Source organism: Harpia harpyja, chromosome 17 (genome assembly GCF_026419915.1).
Source record: "Harpia harpyja isolate bHarHar1 chromosome 17, bHarHar1 primary haplotype, whole genome shotgun sequence".
In the NCBI taxonomy this organism is placed as follows: domain Eukaryota; kingdom Metazoa; phylum Chordata; class Aves; order Accipitriformes; family Accipitridae; genus Harpia; species Harpia harpyja.
In genome coordinates this window covers 1,575,801-1,592,676 of record NC_068956.1, presented here as the reverse complement: position 1 = coordinate 1,592,676, position 16,876 = coordinate 1,575,801, and the positions used below count along the sequence as shown (strand labels likewise).

Genomic DNA, 16,876 nt, shown 5'->3' with positions numbered 1-16,876 from the left:
GGGGGAGGGAGGGAGGGAGGGAGGGAGGGGCGGGGAGGCCCCGCCTTGGGGGGTGGGGGGGTTAGGGGGGGGTAAGGGGGGGTGCCCCGGATCCGCCACGCTGGCTGGGGTGGGGGGGGCGTGGTGCTGCTGGTCCCCAGTCTGTCTGTCCCCATCCCAGCCTGTCCCCCCCCCCCCCCCATCCTCCCTGCCCCTCAGCCTGCCCCCCCCCATCCCAGCCTGCCCCCAGCCTGCCTGTCCCAGTCCCATCCTGCCTGTCCCCCTCCTGCCTGTCCCCATTCCCATTCTGCCCGCCCCCATCCCATCCTGCCTGTCCCCATCCCACCCCCATCCCATCCTGCCCATCCCCATCCCATCCCCATCCCATTCTGCCTGTTCCCATCCCATTCTGCCCAGCCCCATCCCATTCTGCCTGTCCCCATCCCATTCTGCCCATCCCCATCCCATTCTGCCTGTCCCCATCCCATTCTGCCCATCCCCATCCCATTCTGCCTGTCCCCATCCCATCCTGCCTGTCCCCATCCCATTCTGCCTGTCCCCATCCCATTCTGCCCATCCCCATCCCATTCTGCCTGTCCCCATCCCATTCTGCCCGTCCCCATCCCATTCTGCCCAGCCCCATCCCATCCTGCCTGTCCCTATACCATCCTGGCCCCATCCTGCCCTGGCCTCAGCCTCATCCTGCCTGTCCCCCTCTTGTCTGTCCCCATTTTGTTCACTGTCACCATCCTGTCTCGTCCCCCTCTTGTCTGTCCCCAAACTGCCCTGGCCTCATCCTGCCTGTTGCCATCCCGTCCTGTCCCCATCCCGCTTGTCCCTGTCCCCATCCCGTCCTGTCCCAGTGGGGTGAGGGCAGTGGGTCGGGGACGTCCCGCTGGGTTCCCACCAACACTGGGGACACTTTCTCACCCTGGAAAAACCCCTTTGTGCAGAAAACCTCGTCGGAGCGGGCGCTCAGGTGCCCCATCTGCGGGGACAGAACCGCAATGGCACCCCAAAATACCAAACCCCCCCCCCCCAAGCTGAGCACTCCCAGCCTCCCTGGAGTCTCCCAGGGAAAATGGGCCAGAATTGGCTGAATTCCCAAAGGAAAGGCCAAGAGAAGTTGGGGAGTGTGCGTTTCTCTCAGGGTGGCTGCGCCTGCGCCGAGGGGCCAGCCCTGTCCCGCACCACGGTGGGGGTGATGATGGGTGCAAGGACATGATGGGTGCAGGGCTTGGGGTGGGCATTGCTCTGAGATCTTCTGCTCCAGGGTCTGGGTACCATGTTCCATCGCTCAGCCATGTCCCCTGTCCCCGGCACTCAACCGTGTCCTTCACCCCCATCATTCCATGTCCCATATCCCATCACTCAGCCGTGTCCCATGTCCCGTGTCCCCATCACTCAGCCACGTCCCCATCATTCCATATCCCACGTCCTCATCGTTCAGCCACGTCCCGTGTCCCCATCACTCCACATTGCACATCCCCATCACTCAGCCATGTCCCACATCCCATCGCTGAGCTGTCTCCCGTGTCCCTGTCACTCAGCCATCCCCCATCCCCATCATCACATGTTGTATGTCCCCATCGCTCAGCCGCGTCCCACGTCCCCATCGCTCCATATCCCACATCCCCATCGCTCCATATCCCACATCCCCATCGCTCAGCCGCGTCCCACATCCCATCGCTCAGCCGCGTCCCACGTCCCCATCACTCCACGGCCCATGTCCCCACCACTCAGCCATATTCCACGTCACCACATCATCCCCCTCCATATTCTCCCCCCCCGCCACCAGTCACCCCAAGAAGCCAGACAAACACTCCCCCCCCCAAAACTCCAGTGCTTTCCTCCCCCCTACCCACCCCCCTGCCCACCTTCCCACGGGTCCCCTCCCCCACCCCCTGCGTCCCCTGCATCCCCCGGGTCCCCGCCGGCAGCCGCCGCAGCCGTCGCCCGTCGCTAAACCCCATCCAGCAGCACCCTCCGCCGCCAAACCCCACCTCCCCGGTACCGAACCCCATAAATACGACCCCAGGTGACGCCGTCCCCACACCATGACCCTCCCGCGCCTGGCCCTGCTCCTGGCCCTGCTCCTGGCCCCCGGTCCCCGGCCCCCCACTGCCGGCGTCCCCCAGGACCCCCCCGCGACGCCGTCCCCACCAGCGCCCGACCTTGCGCCCAGCACACCGGCCGCTGCCGTCGCTTCTGCTTCGCCCACGAGACCCAGCGGGGACATTTCGGTTGTCCCCCGGCGCTACCGGTAAGACGGGGATGCCGGGACTGACCCCCCCCTGCCCTCCCCAAAATAACTGGTAATCCCATGACCTTGTGGGGGGGGGGTCATCTTCTCTTCCAGGTGCTGCGTGCCCAAAATGTAGCGGCGGGATGGAAGTGACGATGCTGGGGGCCGTCCCGCATCCTTCCCCGGCGGGGTCATCTCCCTTGGGATTTTCCCAATATTGGCTGGATTGCACCCGTTTTGGGAGGATTTTATTTGGCAGCAGCACGTGGACGTGAGGTCGCTGTCACTGTCGGGATGCCACAACCTGTCCCCTAAGGAGCAGAATAAACCCCCCCCCTGAGATTTGAGTGCTTTTTCCCATGGGAATACGGGGCAAAACTCAGCCTCAACCAGGAAAGTGACGAAAACGGGATTAAAAAATGGTAAGAAAGGGGAATTGTCTCTCTGCCACATGGGGAGGACACAGGAATTGCCAGTATTTTTAACTAAACCACCATTTTGGGGTATTTTTTCCCCAGGGGACCAGCTGCTCTCAGTGGTACCTTCTGCTTTTTTGCTGCTACCAGGTGAAAAATGCCGATTTTTGGTGATGCAGCGGCATTTCGGGTGATGTGCCGGCATCCCCCCAGCCAACCCGCAGCAGATCCTCCACCCCCGCCCAGGTTGCCAACAACATCTATCTGATGGGTGATTAAAAAGCCAAGCGTTAATCAAATAAAAGCTATGCGATGCCGAGCCTCCAGTGCATCCAAAATGTCCCCAGTGAGGTCCCGGCGTTGCTGTGCATGCCAGCTCTGGCTCCTGGCGGTCGGGAGTGACACTCCCCCCCCCCCCCCCCCCCTTGCTAAAATGGGTCTGTTTTAGGAAGTTTTGAGGTTCTGCTCGCCGCGGTCAGAGGTGTCCAGGGTGAAGAGGCAGAAGGTGATTTCCTCGCAGGCGCTGGTGGTGCCACACTCGAACAAGCAGCCGAAAAAACCGCCGGGGCACACAGCCAGGTCGGAGTAACCGGACGGCCCTGGGTGCAGCACCCATGGGTGCCACCAACCCGCTTCGTCCAGCGGCGAGGGGTTGAGATAGATGCCCAAATCGCGCCGGCGGTGCCGGTCGGTGGGGTGGGAGTAGAGTAACCAAGTCGGTACGTCCTCCTTGCCGGTCGGCGCGGCGAAGCTCACCACGCTGCCCTGGCATCCCCGCGGCGGTTCGCCCAGCGCCTCGCACCGCGCCGAGCGCTCGAACCGCAGCCCGTAGTCGGTGCTGAATGCCACGGCCCGGCAACCCCCGCGGCGCTCGGGCGTTGCAGTAGAGCAAGGGCTGGCGGGCATCGCTCCCACCGATTTCGGCTACCTGGCACTCGCCCGTCTGCCCGCCGCCGACCAAGGCACCCTTGCGCCAGCGGCGCCCGCCGTCGTCGCTGTAGAAGACGAGGGCGTGCTGCCGGGTGCAGCAAGGCAGCGGCACGACCCCGCACAAGCACCTATGCACGTAGTAGGTGTACGCCGGCACGACCAGGCGCCCCGAATCCAGCTGTACACCGTGGCCCGGCCCCACGGCGAAGGTGGCCCAACGGGACAGGTCGGCGCCGACGGCTTCGTCCGTCACGTCCCGCAGCGGGGTCCAGCGGCGGCCGCCGTCGGTGCTGGTGGCGTAGCAGAGGCGAGCGGCGCTGCAGCCCCTCCAGATTTGGCATCGCTCCGTCTTTCCCCGCTCGACGCAGATGCAGAAGAGGAAGACGGTGCCGCTCCTCGCGTCGTAGAGGGGACAGGGGTTCATGGTGCGGCGGCCGGGCAGCGCCAACGCCGACAGCTCTTCCACCGGACCCCACTGTCGGCAAGGAGGAGGAAAAGGGGGCTCAGACGCCGGACGCGCCGGCGTCGCCGCACCCCGAAACCGCTCGGCGTCGCTCCCGGGGATGCGCTCGCCGTGACGGAGGTCGCGGCTTGTTCCTATAGCCAGCTTGGTTTTCCTACCTCGACCGAGGAGCCGTGCCAGCGGCCCCCGGCGCAGCACCAGGTACTTGGCGTCCTCGTCCCTGGCCGAGGAGCGCTTCTCGGCGAAGGCCAGGAAGGTGGCGGCCGGGGGGACGTAGAGCAAAGCCGGGATGCGGTAGGTGACCCCGCTCGCCTGCCGAAACAGCGTCTCCCGTGGGAAGACCAGTGGGGATCCAGGTGGTGTGGGGGGGCTCTCCCCGCCATCCCCCCGCTGCTGGCAGGGTGGGAAGGTCAGATAGTAAAGGGTTAAACGCTGGCCAAAAAAAAAAAAAAAGAGGGGGGGTGGCCCTCATGCCCCCCAAGATGGGGGGATAGGGATGAGGACTCACCTTGAGGCAGGTGATGGCCCGGGACATGGTGGCCCCCCCAGTGGCCCTGCTGGGACTGAGCAGGGCGGGGGGGGAGTATGAGAGCAGAGCCCCTCGGCGGGGTCACATCCCACTGTCCCCCCCCCTCCGCAGTGTCCCTCTGTGCCAGAGGGGCTCCCCTACTCCCCCTTCCCCCCCAAGGCTGTCCCCAAGGGCTCTGCACCCCCCCGGCCCCCCAATCCCCCATCCCTTTTAGCATCCCAGAGCCCCCATCCCACCACTTCCCCCCCTCGCACCCCCAATCCCCCCATACACCCCTTTCCCACCCAGATCTCCCCGTGCACCCCCCCCCCGTCCCTGCAAACCCCCCCCCATAACCTCCCCTACGCGCACCCATTCCGCCCCCCCCAGCCCGACTCCCTACATGCTCCCACTCCCCCCCATGCACCCCCTTTTCCCCTACACCCCCTCCCTTCCCCGATTCCCCCCCCCACCAGCCCCACGCACCCCCCCAGCTCCACCAGCCTCCGCCGCGCCGGGACCGTCCCGCTCCGCCCCCGCCCGCCCCTTCCTGCAGCTCCCGGCCCGGCCCCCCCGATGGCGGGGGGGTGGGACGGGAAAACGCGGATGGAAGAGGTTTAACATGAACCACCCCCCCCCTTGTCCTGAGCCGCGAAACGCCCCAGAGATGCTCCGGAACAGGTTTGACGTCGGTTCTTCCCTTTTATTGAAAAAAAAAAGAAAAAAATAAAAGAGAAAAAAAAATAATTTTTTTTTTTTTTTGGAAGAAAATGACGTTTTATCGAAGGGTATGCCAATAGGAAAGGGGCAGCGGGACCAACAGGGACAGTCACAGCTCGGAAAAGCCCTTTGCTTTCCTTTTTTTTTTACCTTGTAGATAAGCATCGCGGGCAGAACATACAGAAGTAGCATATTTGTCTTCCCCCCCCCCCCAACACATAAAAGGTTTTTTTTTATATAAAACAGTCCTCTACCCCCAATTAGATAAATACAAAAATAAAGAAAACTTGTTTGCAAGCAGACAGTTGCTTTACAGAAGGGTTTTGTCCTGAATTCCTACCGCAAAAGGGAAAGGCGACGTTAGTGAAATGCGAATGGTAAATCCCAGGCGCTACATGGCATGGAGCCATCCGATAAAGCACTGCCAGGTAAAAACGGAGGAAGCCAGGGTGGCATCGTGGGTGACAAGTCCCCCCTCCTGAGGGTCCCCACGGGCAAATCCTCCTCTGCGGTCCACCACAAGAAAGGCAGGGACACAGACCAAGGTTTTCCATAGCTTCAAAAACCTTGGATCCAAGATTAAAAACCCTGCTCATCCAAAACGGAATAGGATTTCAGGACAAAAACAGAGGCAATGATTCACTTTCTTTGCTATTTTACTTTATTGGTGTTAATTTAGCACGTTCCCAGGAGGCAGCCGGTGTCAGAAATCATTTTGTTTTCCTCTCCAGGGCCAGACTATCGTGCAGCTTGGACACCTCCGGCTCGTAGGCCTCCATGACTAACGTCCCGTTGTTATCGAAGAATTTTGCGATGGATTTGGTGAACTCGGCTTCCCTCTGCTGTTTGGTTTTCCCGCTGATGAAAGTCAGCTTCAGGGTGTACTTGTCATCAAACCTGCAGGAAGGGCAGAGAGATTTCAGAGCAGAATTTGTTAAGTCTGGCTCAGCTGAGACACCAAGAAAAAGCTGACGAGAAATCCTCATCTTTGTTAAGGGGAAAGCCCCTAGGAATGGAGGTCCCCGCCCCCAGCACCCCACATGGACACTAACAGCTACAACATGCAGGTGTTAACTGTAACACAATTCAGTATTTTTATATTTTTTGTGATCAATTCCCCCGCCCCAATTAAAGAGAAGCAAAATGTGAACGTTTGTGGCAGATAACTGCCTTGGCACTGTTCCCATTTCTAGATTGGGACATCTAGATTTTGATGGAATGAAACAGATTTGTAGGTATAAAAATAAAGGAAAATATTTAGGGTGATCCTACAGAGAGATACGGATGGAAACAGTGCACACGAGACCGGCGAGCCCGTCACAGATCGCTGTTACTTCTGAGTAATAACATTCTGCGGTGAGTATTAATCACGAGTTGCCTGGGAAGCCGCAAAGATCGTGGCACAGTAGCCGATCCTTTGCAGAAAGCTCACATGCCCAGTGCAGACACCCCACTATTGCAAAGACACCAATATTTTCCCCCATTTTGTTTAGGAGTTATCCAAAATGCAGCTTTTCTGCCCCACCGTAGAGCATGCGGTAGCTACAGCCGTGCGCAGCACAGGCAAACCGAAGCCGTGCCGGTACCGCACCGCCGCACTCCCGCTCGCTAAGCCCGGTCTGCCAGAGCCAACGATACCGTTTGAGGCTGGAGGAGAGCTGCCAAACGTCGTCGGGGTCCATCCCCGCAGGGTCTTTTCTGTGAGCTACGAGGAAAATACTCTTTTCTTTGTATGAGGTATAGATAGTCAGGATTCCCATCATCACAAAATATGTGCCAAAAAAGTTAAGGAAACTAAGAAGTTGCAATTAGAAATAGAAATTAGGCAGAGAAATTGCTTGGATCCCCTCAGACACCATCGTTTAACCGCCTCTCATGACATTACCATTCCAAACAGGAAGCTTGACTGATGCCTTGTTAGCATGAGAAATTAAATAATAATTGGGACACTTTCTTAAATCTTTGCTGTTGCACAAGAGCATAAATCGATGCCTGGAAGCGGCGGGGAAAGCGACAACTCCCTACACCCCTTCCTGAAAGGGATCTCTCCAGCCACATAAAATGCTTCGTTCGTGAAACCATGAAGTAAAGCGGAAATCACAACAACGAAATGCTATTTTCAATTACTTTGCTAAATTTTTGGAGCAACATCTGTTGGGAGATGGTGGGAAAAGGTGAGACCAAATGAGTCACAGAATTAATTGCTGTGCATTCCTCCTAAGCACAGATAAAGCAATTAATCTTTCTCATTGTTGGAATTAAATAATTTTAAGTGGCTGCAAGACTAATTATCTCAACATTTGTGCCCAAAGCCAACCAGACGAACTGTAGCCTGGACCAACGAAATGACTTGCCCACGATCACGCAGCTGTTAGCGGTACAGTGACTCCCAGGCCAGCAATAAGTTTCCAGGCTACCAGTTCACACCATCTCACTGGTACCATCCAAACCGCCCTTCAAAGCGGGCCCGTCAGCAGCTCTTGGAAAGCACCGCTCATCTGTCACATACATTTGTTGTAAAACCTCTACAGGCGTCTGTCTTGCTAGAGGAGCTGCAGGGAAATCAGTGTCATGCTGACACTCTGAGCCTAAATAGGGAAAAAAACCCCCACCCCAGCCGTGCTGTAATACTGGAAATTTAAGAGTTGATTCTAAACGGAGTTGGTATCTAAACATTTAAACCCCAATTTGTAGCGCTACCCTCCTAAATGCAGTGTCTGCTCCTTTTCAGCAGAGGTGCTGGCAAGAATTACCTCCATTTTACTCTTCACTCTTGGTACCTGATCTGTCATATTAGGGAAGAGCAGGTGTCTCTGTAACCAGGCTATAGGTAAAGTTGAAAAAAAAAAAAAAAAACAAACCAAACAAAAAAAACCCAAACCAAAACACAAAGCAAACCGCCGAAGCTTTCAAGGGCTGATTTTCAGTTTGAGATGAACACACCTAGGTGGAGGAGTCTCTACGCAGTTGGCGTCCGAGACCTGAGGAATCTGCCCAACCCAGTCAGGAGCCTGGAGAGCAGATCAGCTGCCCAGCAGCTGCTGACTCCTCTGACGTGAGCTGAAGTGCTGTCCAGGCTTCCACGCCGCTGCAGGGGAAGGCTGGACCCCCAGATCACCCAAATTTAAGTGCATTGCACCCAGACAGGCCGGAGTTTTGCCATCACATGAAAACTATTTGATTTTCAGCTGATCACCACACCACAGGCAGTAAAATTCCCACAGGCCTGAAAATGAGAATACAGAGAAGGGTTTTCTTGTGCTTTATGGGGAAAATAAAACCCTTCCGGTATAAAAAAGAAAACATATGTAAAGGATATGATACAACACAAAAGGCAAGAACAGGTTTGGATTCAGGGAAAGGGTGCAGGTAGTCCCAAATCAAAGCTACAATTGCGAAGAGACAAGAGATTGTGCAGATGATGAGGCGGCCGTCGATCAAACGAAAATTTTCAACGTACTTGTACTTCTCCAGGAGAACCTGCGGGAGAAACACGCAGCTGAGTTTATTTTGGGCTTTTCATAAATTTGACAAACCGCTTCTGGAAAGGATTTAGATAAAACAAGTCTTGATTATAGGGGTAAACTAAGCAGAAGCTTTATGCAGATTTAATGTCTTCCTCAGACATCGTAATAATCGCTGATACTCCAAGAACAACCACTGCTTTAGCCATGGGAATCAGAAGAGATGCCACAGAACCAGCACGACTATGGGCACTTCACAATCAAATCAAAAAAGTTTACAGAGTTTTTAAACTAAATGTAGAAATCTAAAAAAATAGAGTGTTTCCCAAGAGGGAGAAATCAGCAGTCGCAGAACATACCTTTTTGGCAGAATCGTCCAAAGAATTTTTCACAGCTGAACCGTCCCATTTGTCAATTTTTACCGGCTTGTCGTCAATCTTCCACTGCAATGGAAACCAAATGGAGTTAAGAGAATTTGGCACAGGTTAGCCTTTCATTTCAATATGCTTGTTCCTGTCGTGAGCACAAAGATAGGAGGCAGCCCAGAAAATACCTACCTGTTTGGGAAAACCTGACCAGAGATGGAGGGAATCCAGGGCCTGTTACACAGCAGTATCGCACCAAAAATCACCTCTACCATGGCACCAATGTGTCATTACCCTTGCAGATTTAAGCTTATACATCTTGTCGTGGGTACTGAAGGTATTTGGTGAAGTGACTTTTTACATCAGTTCTATCCTAATATCGATTCTGTGTTTTGCTGCTCCTGCTGCCATCCACAGAAAGTGTCAGTTATGACTTAATTCTTGCTTTTGAGGTTGTTCACGCTTTTCAGCCAAGCTGTTACAAACAGACTCTTTGGGGACTGATGAGAGGAGGAAAATTTCAGGGCACCCTTAACAATCCGAGTACAAGGCAAGAATATAAAGGCACAAACAAGAAATGAAGTTTCAGTCAGATTATCCTCCAGAACGAAAGCAAAAGACTCTGTCGCTCTTCCATATTCAGATTTTCCTCAGAAGCGGGTCCTTCATCAATAACGAATCTCAGATACAACAGCTCAGCTTTTCAAAGGGGTTAATTTTCCTCTGAACTATATTATGTTTTGGTGACGCTATTCCTTTTAGCCACGGTCAGACACATGAGTTTGAGCCGTGTGTATTTTAAGTCAGAGCTTGAATTTTAGCTGCCATTAGAAGCAATTCTCAACTTCACTCATTTTATTTCCTGCTCCTGAAGCTCAGAAGTTGGATTTATTAACTACCTGTCAGAAGAGCTCATTTCCCTTCTCTGGCAGGAATGAAACCATTTTAAAGTAAGATGTAAAACCTGATCTACTTCCCCTACACTCGCACAGGGAAAAGCCTGATTATCCTTCAGGCTCTGCAGGTATGAATTATTAGGTGCACAACAAGCATCGCTGTGTGTGCACATGCAGTAGTTGGTTTATGAGGGACAAAAGTAACAGCCAGAAGCATTTAAAAGACACAGACAACTGGGAAAGAGCACTCGCAACAAAGTTACAAAATATTTTAGGTGGTTACTTTTTGTAGCATTTTTTTCTAGGGTTAATTGACACATTGACACATTACACATAACAATTGAAAGCCAAACACTTTGCCATGAAAGGATACAGAAGAATTCTTTCAACTATTTATTTTTCCTTATAAAAGCATCTACAACAGTTTTATTTCTTGCCCTTTGAGATTCCCGAAGATTGAAGTATCAAGAGCTAGACTAGGGAGAGGAGAAAAATACCTTTTTTTCCTAATTAGTGAACTGGAAGTCAGAAATCTCTAAGTAATAACACCAACACCCAATCCCTGTTTCCTTATCCTACAGATAAATCAAAAAAGCTTTCGAGAAACTCATTCGGATTTGACCTCACTGCTCCCAGGTGCAGCCTCCATTTCTCATGAGGGAGTGGAAGGAAAGCCAACAAGCCTGTCAACATGAAAATGTACTCTGCTTAGCAAAACCCTAAAACAGAGTACTCTCCTGAAACAGCATCAGCTACAGAATTATTCTTGCAGGGTGCAGAAAAGTCCTGTTATTTTAAAAGACAAAAATACTGACTAGTAAGACACATGCAAGACACAGCACAGCTGGATTCACTACTGGATACTCCAATAACTGAACCCTGAACTCGGATGCAACTGTGGGGAAATATTCTGTCCTTTATTGTAGTCGTACAGGTCAAGCGAAGGCAAGCCTTACCCAGGAGGGAAGGCATCATTCAGCCTGCAGAATTTGTTTTTGTTATTGATAAAACTCCATGAAGAGGCTCAGTCTTTATAGCTGGTTAACTCTTCCCCCTGATGCTTTTTACAAGTAATAAAGAACAAAATGAGTGAAAAGTTTTTGACACCGCAAGGAACCTCCACAGGCCATTTGAAGCCTTCCTTCAGACCAGATCTGCCTTTAAGTACAGCTGTGATGTTTTTCTTCCAACAGCCACTAAAGGAATCATTTTGAAGAAGTAAAAAATATATCTGAGCAAATATTTTGAATAAGTTTTCCACATTTCTAGGGCTAAAACAAGACAATCCTTAGTATAAAATATGACAGTGTTCTACAGCTTGTTCCTAAGCGAGAGCAAGAATCCAGAGGTACTTGAGAAGATATTACTCAAGTGGTGTTTTTGTGATATGTTTTACAATTAAATATCTAATATTGGAATCTTTGCTTTTGGCAACAGCAGTTTTCCTGGTATTAAAGCACAATGCAACTATCTCCTTGTCAATGCTCAAGTTTTTAATCAATCTTATTATGTCTGGTTTTAATTCCTAAAGCCCAAGAGGATGGAATCAAGGCTTATGCTAAAATTTCTCCTCCTCCCCTCCCAAATAAAACTAACAGCTTTCTAGATATATTTGAAGACAGAATAGTTGGAAAACACCAAGGAGAAAAGCTTGGGAATCAAGAAATAAATGAAAATAAAGCCCCAGGCTTTTTTTTTTTTTAAAAACCCTCAACATTTTAAAGCTATTTTATAGGCACCCTGGAAACCAGCCCTGGAGCACAGGATTGCTAACACTTCACTTGCAGAAGGGATTTGCACAGAGGGGAATATCTGTATGTAAAATGAGTCAAGGCACTGCCGTAATAACATATATGAGACACTGGCATAATAACGTATATCCAGGAAACCCGTGACAGAGCGAGAACTGGATTCTTGCTTCTTGCTCTCTGTCCCAAACCACCTGACACTGGAATTGCCAGATAACATCAGTGATATTTAACTGATATCAATCTCTAACAGAGAACCAGCACTTTCAGGGGTAGATGTAAAGCCCACATGACATATTTTTTGAAATAAAGCTGTTACTGGGGAAAAAAAAAAAAAAAAAATCTAAACTTAGACCGCCTAAAGCAAGGAGCTGAACCAGCAGTTCTTCAGTTCTTGTTCAGGCTTCCCTGTGACTAAGGCTGTTCTGTTTCAAGACAGTAACAGCTTGATAATCTCAGGGCAGTTCACATCAGAAGGGACCTTGTAATGGGGACACATCTGTGGTTTGGGACTTCAGCCAGGGAGAAGCTTTAGCCCTCCCTTTACCTTGGTCGTGATGTTCCCATGAGGTTACTTCTAACACGGTACAGCACCGCAGTGCTGCTGCTGCTTCTCTTAATTCTTCCAGGCTGATCTGCAGGACCGAAGAGGTAGGGAGAGGCTGGGACACTGCACTGGCACCCGGAGTGCCAGTGCTGTGGAAGATGAGCACAAGGAGGTGCTCAAAGAAAACAATCAACATCCATGCCACCTCTGTGTCCAGATGTGCACAGAAACATATGCACATCTGTACATTGATGTCTATACACCAGTGCAACTGTGGGCACAACCTTTGACTGATGGCCATCCCCACCTTCAGCTTGGAAGAGAGACAGAGATTTGGCCCCTACCACCAAGTGCTCGCCCTCAAACGGGGGGGAAAGCCTCCACCCCCTCTTGAGTCTGCAGAACTGCCCCGCCTTGCCTGCGGAGGTGGGGAGGGAAGGTGAAGCTGCACCGATGTCCTGTGGAGCCTGGCAGATGCAAACACATCTGCTCCTCTGGCTAGTGGATGGTATTTTTCAACCAGTAATTCATTTTGAGCACTTCAGGTGCGAGCTCCAAAGGCTTCAAAAGAAAAGCTCAGATTTTGGTTCCAGCCTGATGGGGGGGGGGGGGGGGGGAACCCAACCAGTTTGAAACAGTTTTTTAGTTTGGGTGTGTTTTGACTCCTTTTTAAAAACCAAGTGAAAGTTTATCATACTTGTCCTGAACACATCCCATACTATGAATGGAAAGCAAATATGGTGTTCTACAGCGAGGCACAGCTTGGAAGTGGATTTGGTACTTGAAAGCATACCCGTGTAAGAACAAGGTTTCAGAGGAAAGGCTGAAATATAGCCAGTGGTCAGAAATGCAATTTCAGAAAGCTGCAAAACCAGTCTGACACCAGAAGCACACAAGGGCCCCAGCTGTTCACATCCAAGTAAAGATGGTGCCTGCAGCTGGATTGCAGCGGGGGAGTATTCTGCTGTTAGCTCCAAAAAAAGGGACAGCAAAACAAGTGCTTGCTTTCACAGCAGACACCACAGGATCTGAGAGCTCACAGGGCTCATTTGTCAAGCTATCACCTTCATTTAAATCCCCTCACAAAGCGCCCTCATAAGCACAAGGCACAGAAAAATCCTACGGGAGAAATTTCAAGATGTTTCACATCACAGAAGACAGACATGGCACAAACTTAACTTTTTTTGCCCCTGCCTTATTCCTTCTGCTGCTACTGTCAGCCTCATTTATATCACATCCAATTTTAGCCTGCAACATCTTCTGGGTAGCTAGCTTGTCTCTTCAAATATTGCTCTGAAGTTTATGGCACACTGTGGGTATTACAAACATAAATAATCAAATCATACAGTAAAAAAGATTTGTTGCCACTGCAAGAGGAGCACCAGTGTAGACTATATAAACTCTTCAAGGGGAATAACATTTCTGCATCTGTTCTGTGTTTTCTGTTGCAAGGATGAAAAGAAAGTAACCTCCCCTTCCTAAAGCCTAAAATCAGAAACTCCTCAAACCAGGACACGCAATGCTGCAGCTGAGGGAGGTTGGAAGAGCCTCAGATGATGATGCACATCGACTCCCTGAAGGCACACAGCTGACACTGCAGCTGATTGCCTTTTCCTGTAGGTTGGGCTGCAGCCCAACAGAGCAGCGAGTCCCAAACCACAGGTCCCAACCCCCCCGACATAAATTCTAAAATAAGTGACACCGCATACCACGACCCCAGCAGAAGCAGGATTTGCAAGTGGCGCAGTCCAGGGACACCTCACTGCACTTCAGTTCCCTCCTCTTCCTCTTGAAGGAAGAGTTGTAGCAAACTCCAGGGAGTCAGTGCGTCCATTCTCAGCTCCAATTATCTCAGAGGAAGGAACTCTGGACCTCGCTCTCCCCAAAATACCAGTGCTGCCTGACTGTACTCACAGTCAACGTCCCCTAGTACCAGACAGCTCCTTCTGACGCACAGGAGCGGAAGGCAGTCGCAGCAGTTGGTAGCCAGGAAGTGGTTTTAGTCCTGGAACTTGCAAAACCTTAGAAGTTTCTGCTCTAGTAGGGGCAGAATGTGGTTAATAACTTAGTGTTGTGCTAAATGGGTGAAATCTCAGGGTGTTTGAGATGACTGTAGCCGCTGCTGCACACCATTTTGAATTCAGAGGGTGTGCACTCTTAGGTGGTCCTGGTAAAGTGAGGAGAGGTCAGGGGGAGCTACCCGATTATCACAAACACTTAAAGAACATGAGAAGGACAAAAAGATGGGATAGTTAAAACACAAATCTCCCTGATCTCAATCTGATTTAGCTTACTAGCAAAGTACGAAAAGATACACTGAACAAGCAACCTGTCCTAAGACTTCAAAGCCTCACTGATAACCCATTATTTCTCCGTTTGAGAAAAGCTTGAGCAAATTATGGACCTAAGGCCACAATTCTCCAGATAATACCTCAGAAATACATATACCGGTTCACAGAAATGACCAGATTTCATTTAAATCATCCAGGGGGAGGAAACGAAGGCACACAGATCAGCATGGAGGAGAGAGGGAAAAGGAGACAGAATATTATCAAGTGTGTGTATGTACTTCAGTTAGAAGCCCTGCTGAAACTATTCAATGGTTTCTCACTAGAGGATTCAGCTCCCACACCAACAGCGTATTTCCCTCACCAACGACTCCTTTTCCTTCTGAAATAACTACACCTCAGCATCCACAGAGCGCAGCAGAAGGAACAGGAATGCCTCGAGAGCGTGATACTTTCCAGAATTCTTGAAGTTTAACCACAAAGCGCTGTCATTTCAAAACCGAAAGCTGAGCACATTTGCAGGAGACAGCCAGAAATAATTAATTAGCACACCTTTCCCTAAAAGCACTCGCTCAACAACTTGATCTACTGTTCTAAAGAAAAACCACCAAATTCGTAGGGATAGTAAGGATAACGTCATCTAAAACAGATGCGAGAAAACGATACCCTTTAGAAATAATGAATATACATAAATGAATGAAAATCAGTGTTTTCAATTGCAGGCACCTGTATTCTGAATTTCAATGAAAGATGCCAAATATACCACTCTGAAGATACACCCTCTTGCACCCAGAGATACAGATGCAACTGCTTCCATCTTCTTGTGGGAAAAAAAAATGCCTCCAGGTCTTCGGTTTCAGCTACCAGGCTGCCAAATACCACAAAGAGCTGTGACACAACCGCTTAAAACTCAGCCGAGATCAAAGCCGCTCCGCAAGCAAGTTCCTTTAAACTACTGAGACAAGACTAGGCTTATCAACAGACTTTTACGGTACGCTCTGCTCCACCTGACATCTCTGCCATGTCCAGCGTTATTTTCCTGGCAAAACACCCGCCGGGAGGAGCGCAGCTGTACCACTAGCCGGGCTTTTGTCAGGACGGCTGGACTAAAACCAGCCATGCTGGCAGGAAAAAAAAAAAAAAAAAAAAGAAAAGAAGCGGTCCCCTACCCGCGGGACGCTTCCTTCCTCCCCGCTCCCCCCCCGGGGCCTCTTCTGCCATTTACTACTGCCCAACTCCTACAAGGAGGCAGCTACGGGTGGCAGCGACGGGGTACGGCGCTGCCGGGCGGAGGAGCTCCCCACAGCTGAGGCGGGGGATGCCCCTCAGCAAGGCGGCGGGGTGGGGGGGGGGACGGGACGGGACACTAAGGCCCGAGCTCAGGGCGGCTGCGGCTCAGCCCAGCGCCGGCTCGGCTCTAGGGACGCCGCTGAGGAGAAAGACGGCACCGCCGGGAAGGGGAACCCCGGCAGGGCCGGGCCCCAGGCGGCCCGCGGCACGGTACCTTATCGAGCAACCCGTTCCTGCCGCCTTTGGCCGCCATCTTCTCACCACCCTCCGCCCCCGCCCTCACCGCGCAACCTGTTCGCTCCTGATTGGTTGCGCGCGGGGGCCGACGGGAGCGGGCGGGCGGAAAAGCCGCTGCCTCACCGCCGCGTTGCACGCTGGGAATTGTAGTCCGCCCTCCCCCGCCCGCGTTCCCTGTTGTTATGGCGACGGAGCGGCGTGGAGGGGAGGAGGAGGCGGCAGCGGCGGCGGTGCGGGGCCCGTTAGGGGAACGGGGCCGGGAGAGCGGCTGGGGCGGCCCCCGGTCCGCGGGGTGAGGGGTGGGCACCGCCGACCGGGCGGGTTGCCTGGGTCTGGGGCCCGGGGAGGGTGAGGGGGAAGCCGCTTGCGGGGTCTCTCTGGGCCGTGGAGGACCGTGAACTCTATGGTGGTGGTGGGGTGTATGTGAGGAGTGGGTGTCTGTGGTGTCGTGAGTGGGGTGTATGTGAGGGGGGTGTGAGGAGTGGGTGTCTGTGGTGTCGTGAGTGGGGTGTATGTGAGGGGGGTGTCAGGAGTGGGTGTCTGTGGTGTCGCGGGTGTGTGTGTGTGTGTGAGCGTCAGTGTTTTGGGGTGTTAAGGACGTGGGCTGTGTGTGTGGTGGGGTGTATTTAGGAGGTGTATGTGAGGAGTGGGGGGGTGTTTGTGTGTGTGAGAATGGGGTGTGTGAGGGTGTTCATGGGTGGGTTTGGGGGGGTGCGTGCATGTGAGGAAGGTGTATGTGCGTAGTGGGGTGTGTGAGGGTGTTCATGGGTGGGTTTGGGG

General features: G+C 52.2%; 2 protein-coding genes and 1 long non-coding RNA gene across 3 annotated transcripts; 1 reads left to right on the top strand and 2 right to left on the bottom strand.

Annotated features, from left to right (window-relative positions):
* Positions 1–2,007: 2,007 nt before the first annotated feature.
* LOC128153473 (uncharacterized) lies at positions 2,008–2,959 on the top strand. Its single transcript, XR_008238970.1, has 3 exons — positions 2,008–2,242; positions 2,339–2,646; positions 2,743–2,959. It is a non-coding gene; the product is annotated as an uncharacterized LOC128153473 (long non-coding RNA).
* On the bottom strand, positions 2,451–5,064 carry NEU3 (neuraminidase 3). The gene is given in 6 exon segments (XM_052812873.1): positions 2,451–3,501; positions 3,503–4,045; positions 4,192–4,218; positions 4,220–4,426; positions 4,542–4,596; positions 5,028–5,064. Coding segments are annotated over 5 exon segments (1,221 nt in total). The 5' UTR covers positions 4,569–4,596; positions 5,028–5,064; the 3' UTR covers positions 2,451–3,084.
* Positions 5,065–5,899: 835 nt separating this feature from the next.
* Positions 5,900–16,169, bottom strand: SPCS2 (signal peptidase complex subunit 2). Its single transcript, XM_052812776.1, has 5 exons — positions 16,074–16,169; positions 9,085–9,168; positions 8,582–8,741; positions 6,900–7,035; positions 5,900–6,158 (listed from the first exon to the last, which is right to left on the bottom strand). The coding sequence occupies exons 1-5, from the start codon at positions 16,110–16,112 to the stop codon at positions 5,972–5,974; spliced, it is 606 nt and encodes a 201-aa protein (XP_052668736.1). The 5' UTR covers positions 16,113–16,169; the 3' UTR covers positions 5,900–5,971.
* Positions 16,170–16,876: the final 707 nt, after the last annotated feature.

Excerpts from the sequence above, each read along its gene's own strand:
- SPCS2 (XM_052812776.1), bottom strand. The coding sequence starts at position 16,112 with ATGGCGGCCAAAGGCGGCAGGAACGGGTTGCTCGATAAG. Across the intron at positions 9,169-16,073 it reads GGAACGGGTTGCTCGATAAG|TGGAAGATTGACGACAAGCC; the intron begins GTACCGTGCCGC and ends TTTCCATTGCAG. Across the intron at positions 8,742-9,084 it reads TGGACGATTCTGCCAAAAAG|GTTCTCCTGGAGAAGTACAA; the intron begins GTATGTTCTGCG and ends TTTCTCCCGCAG.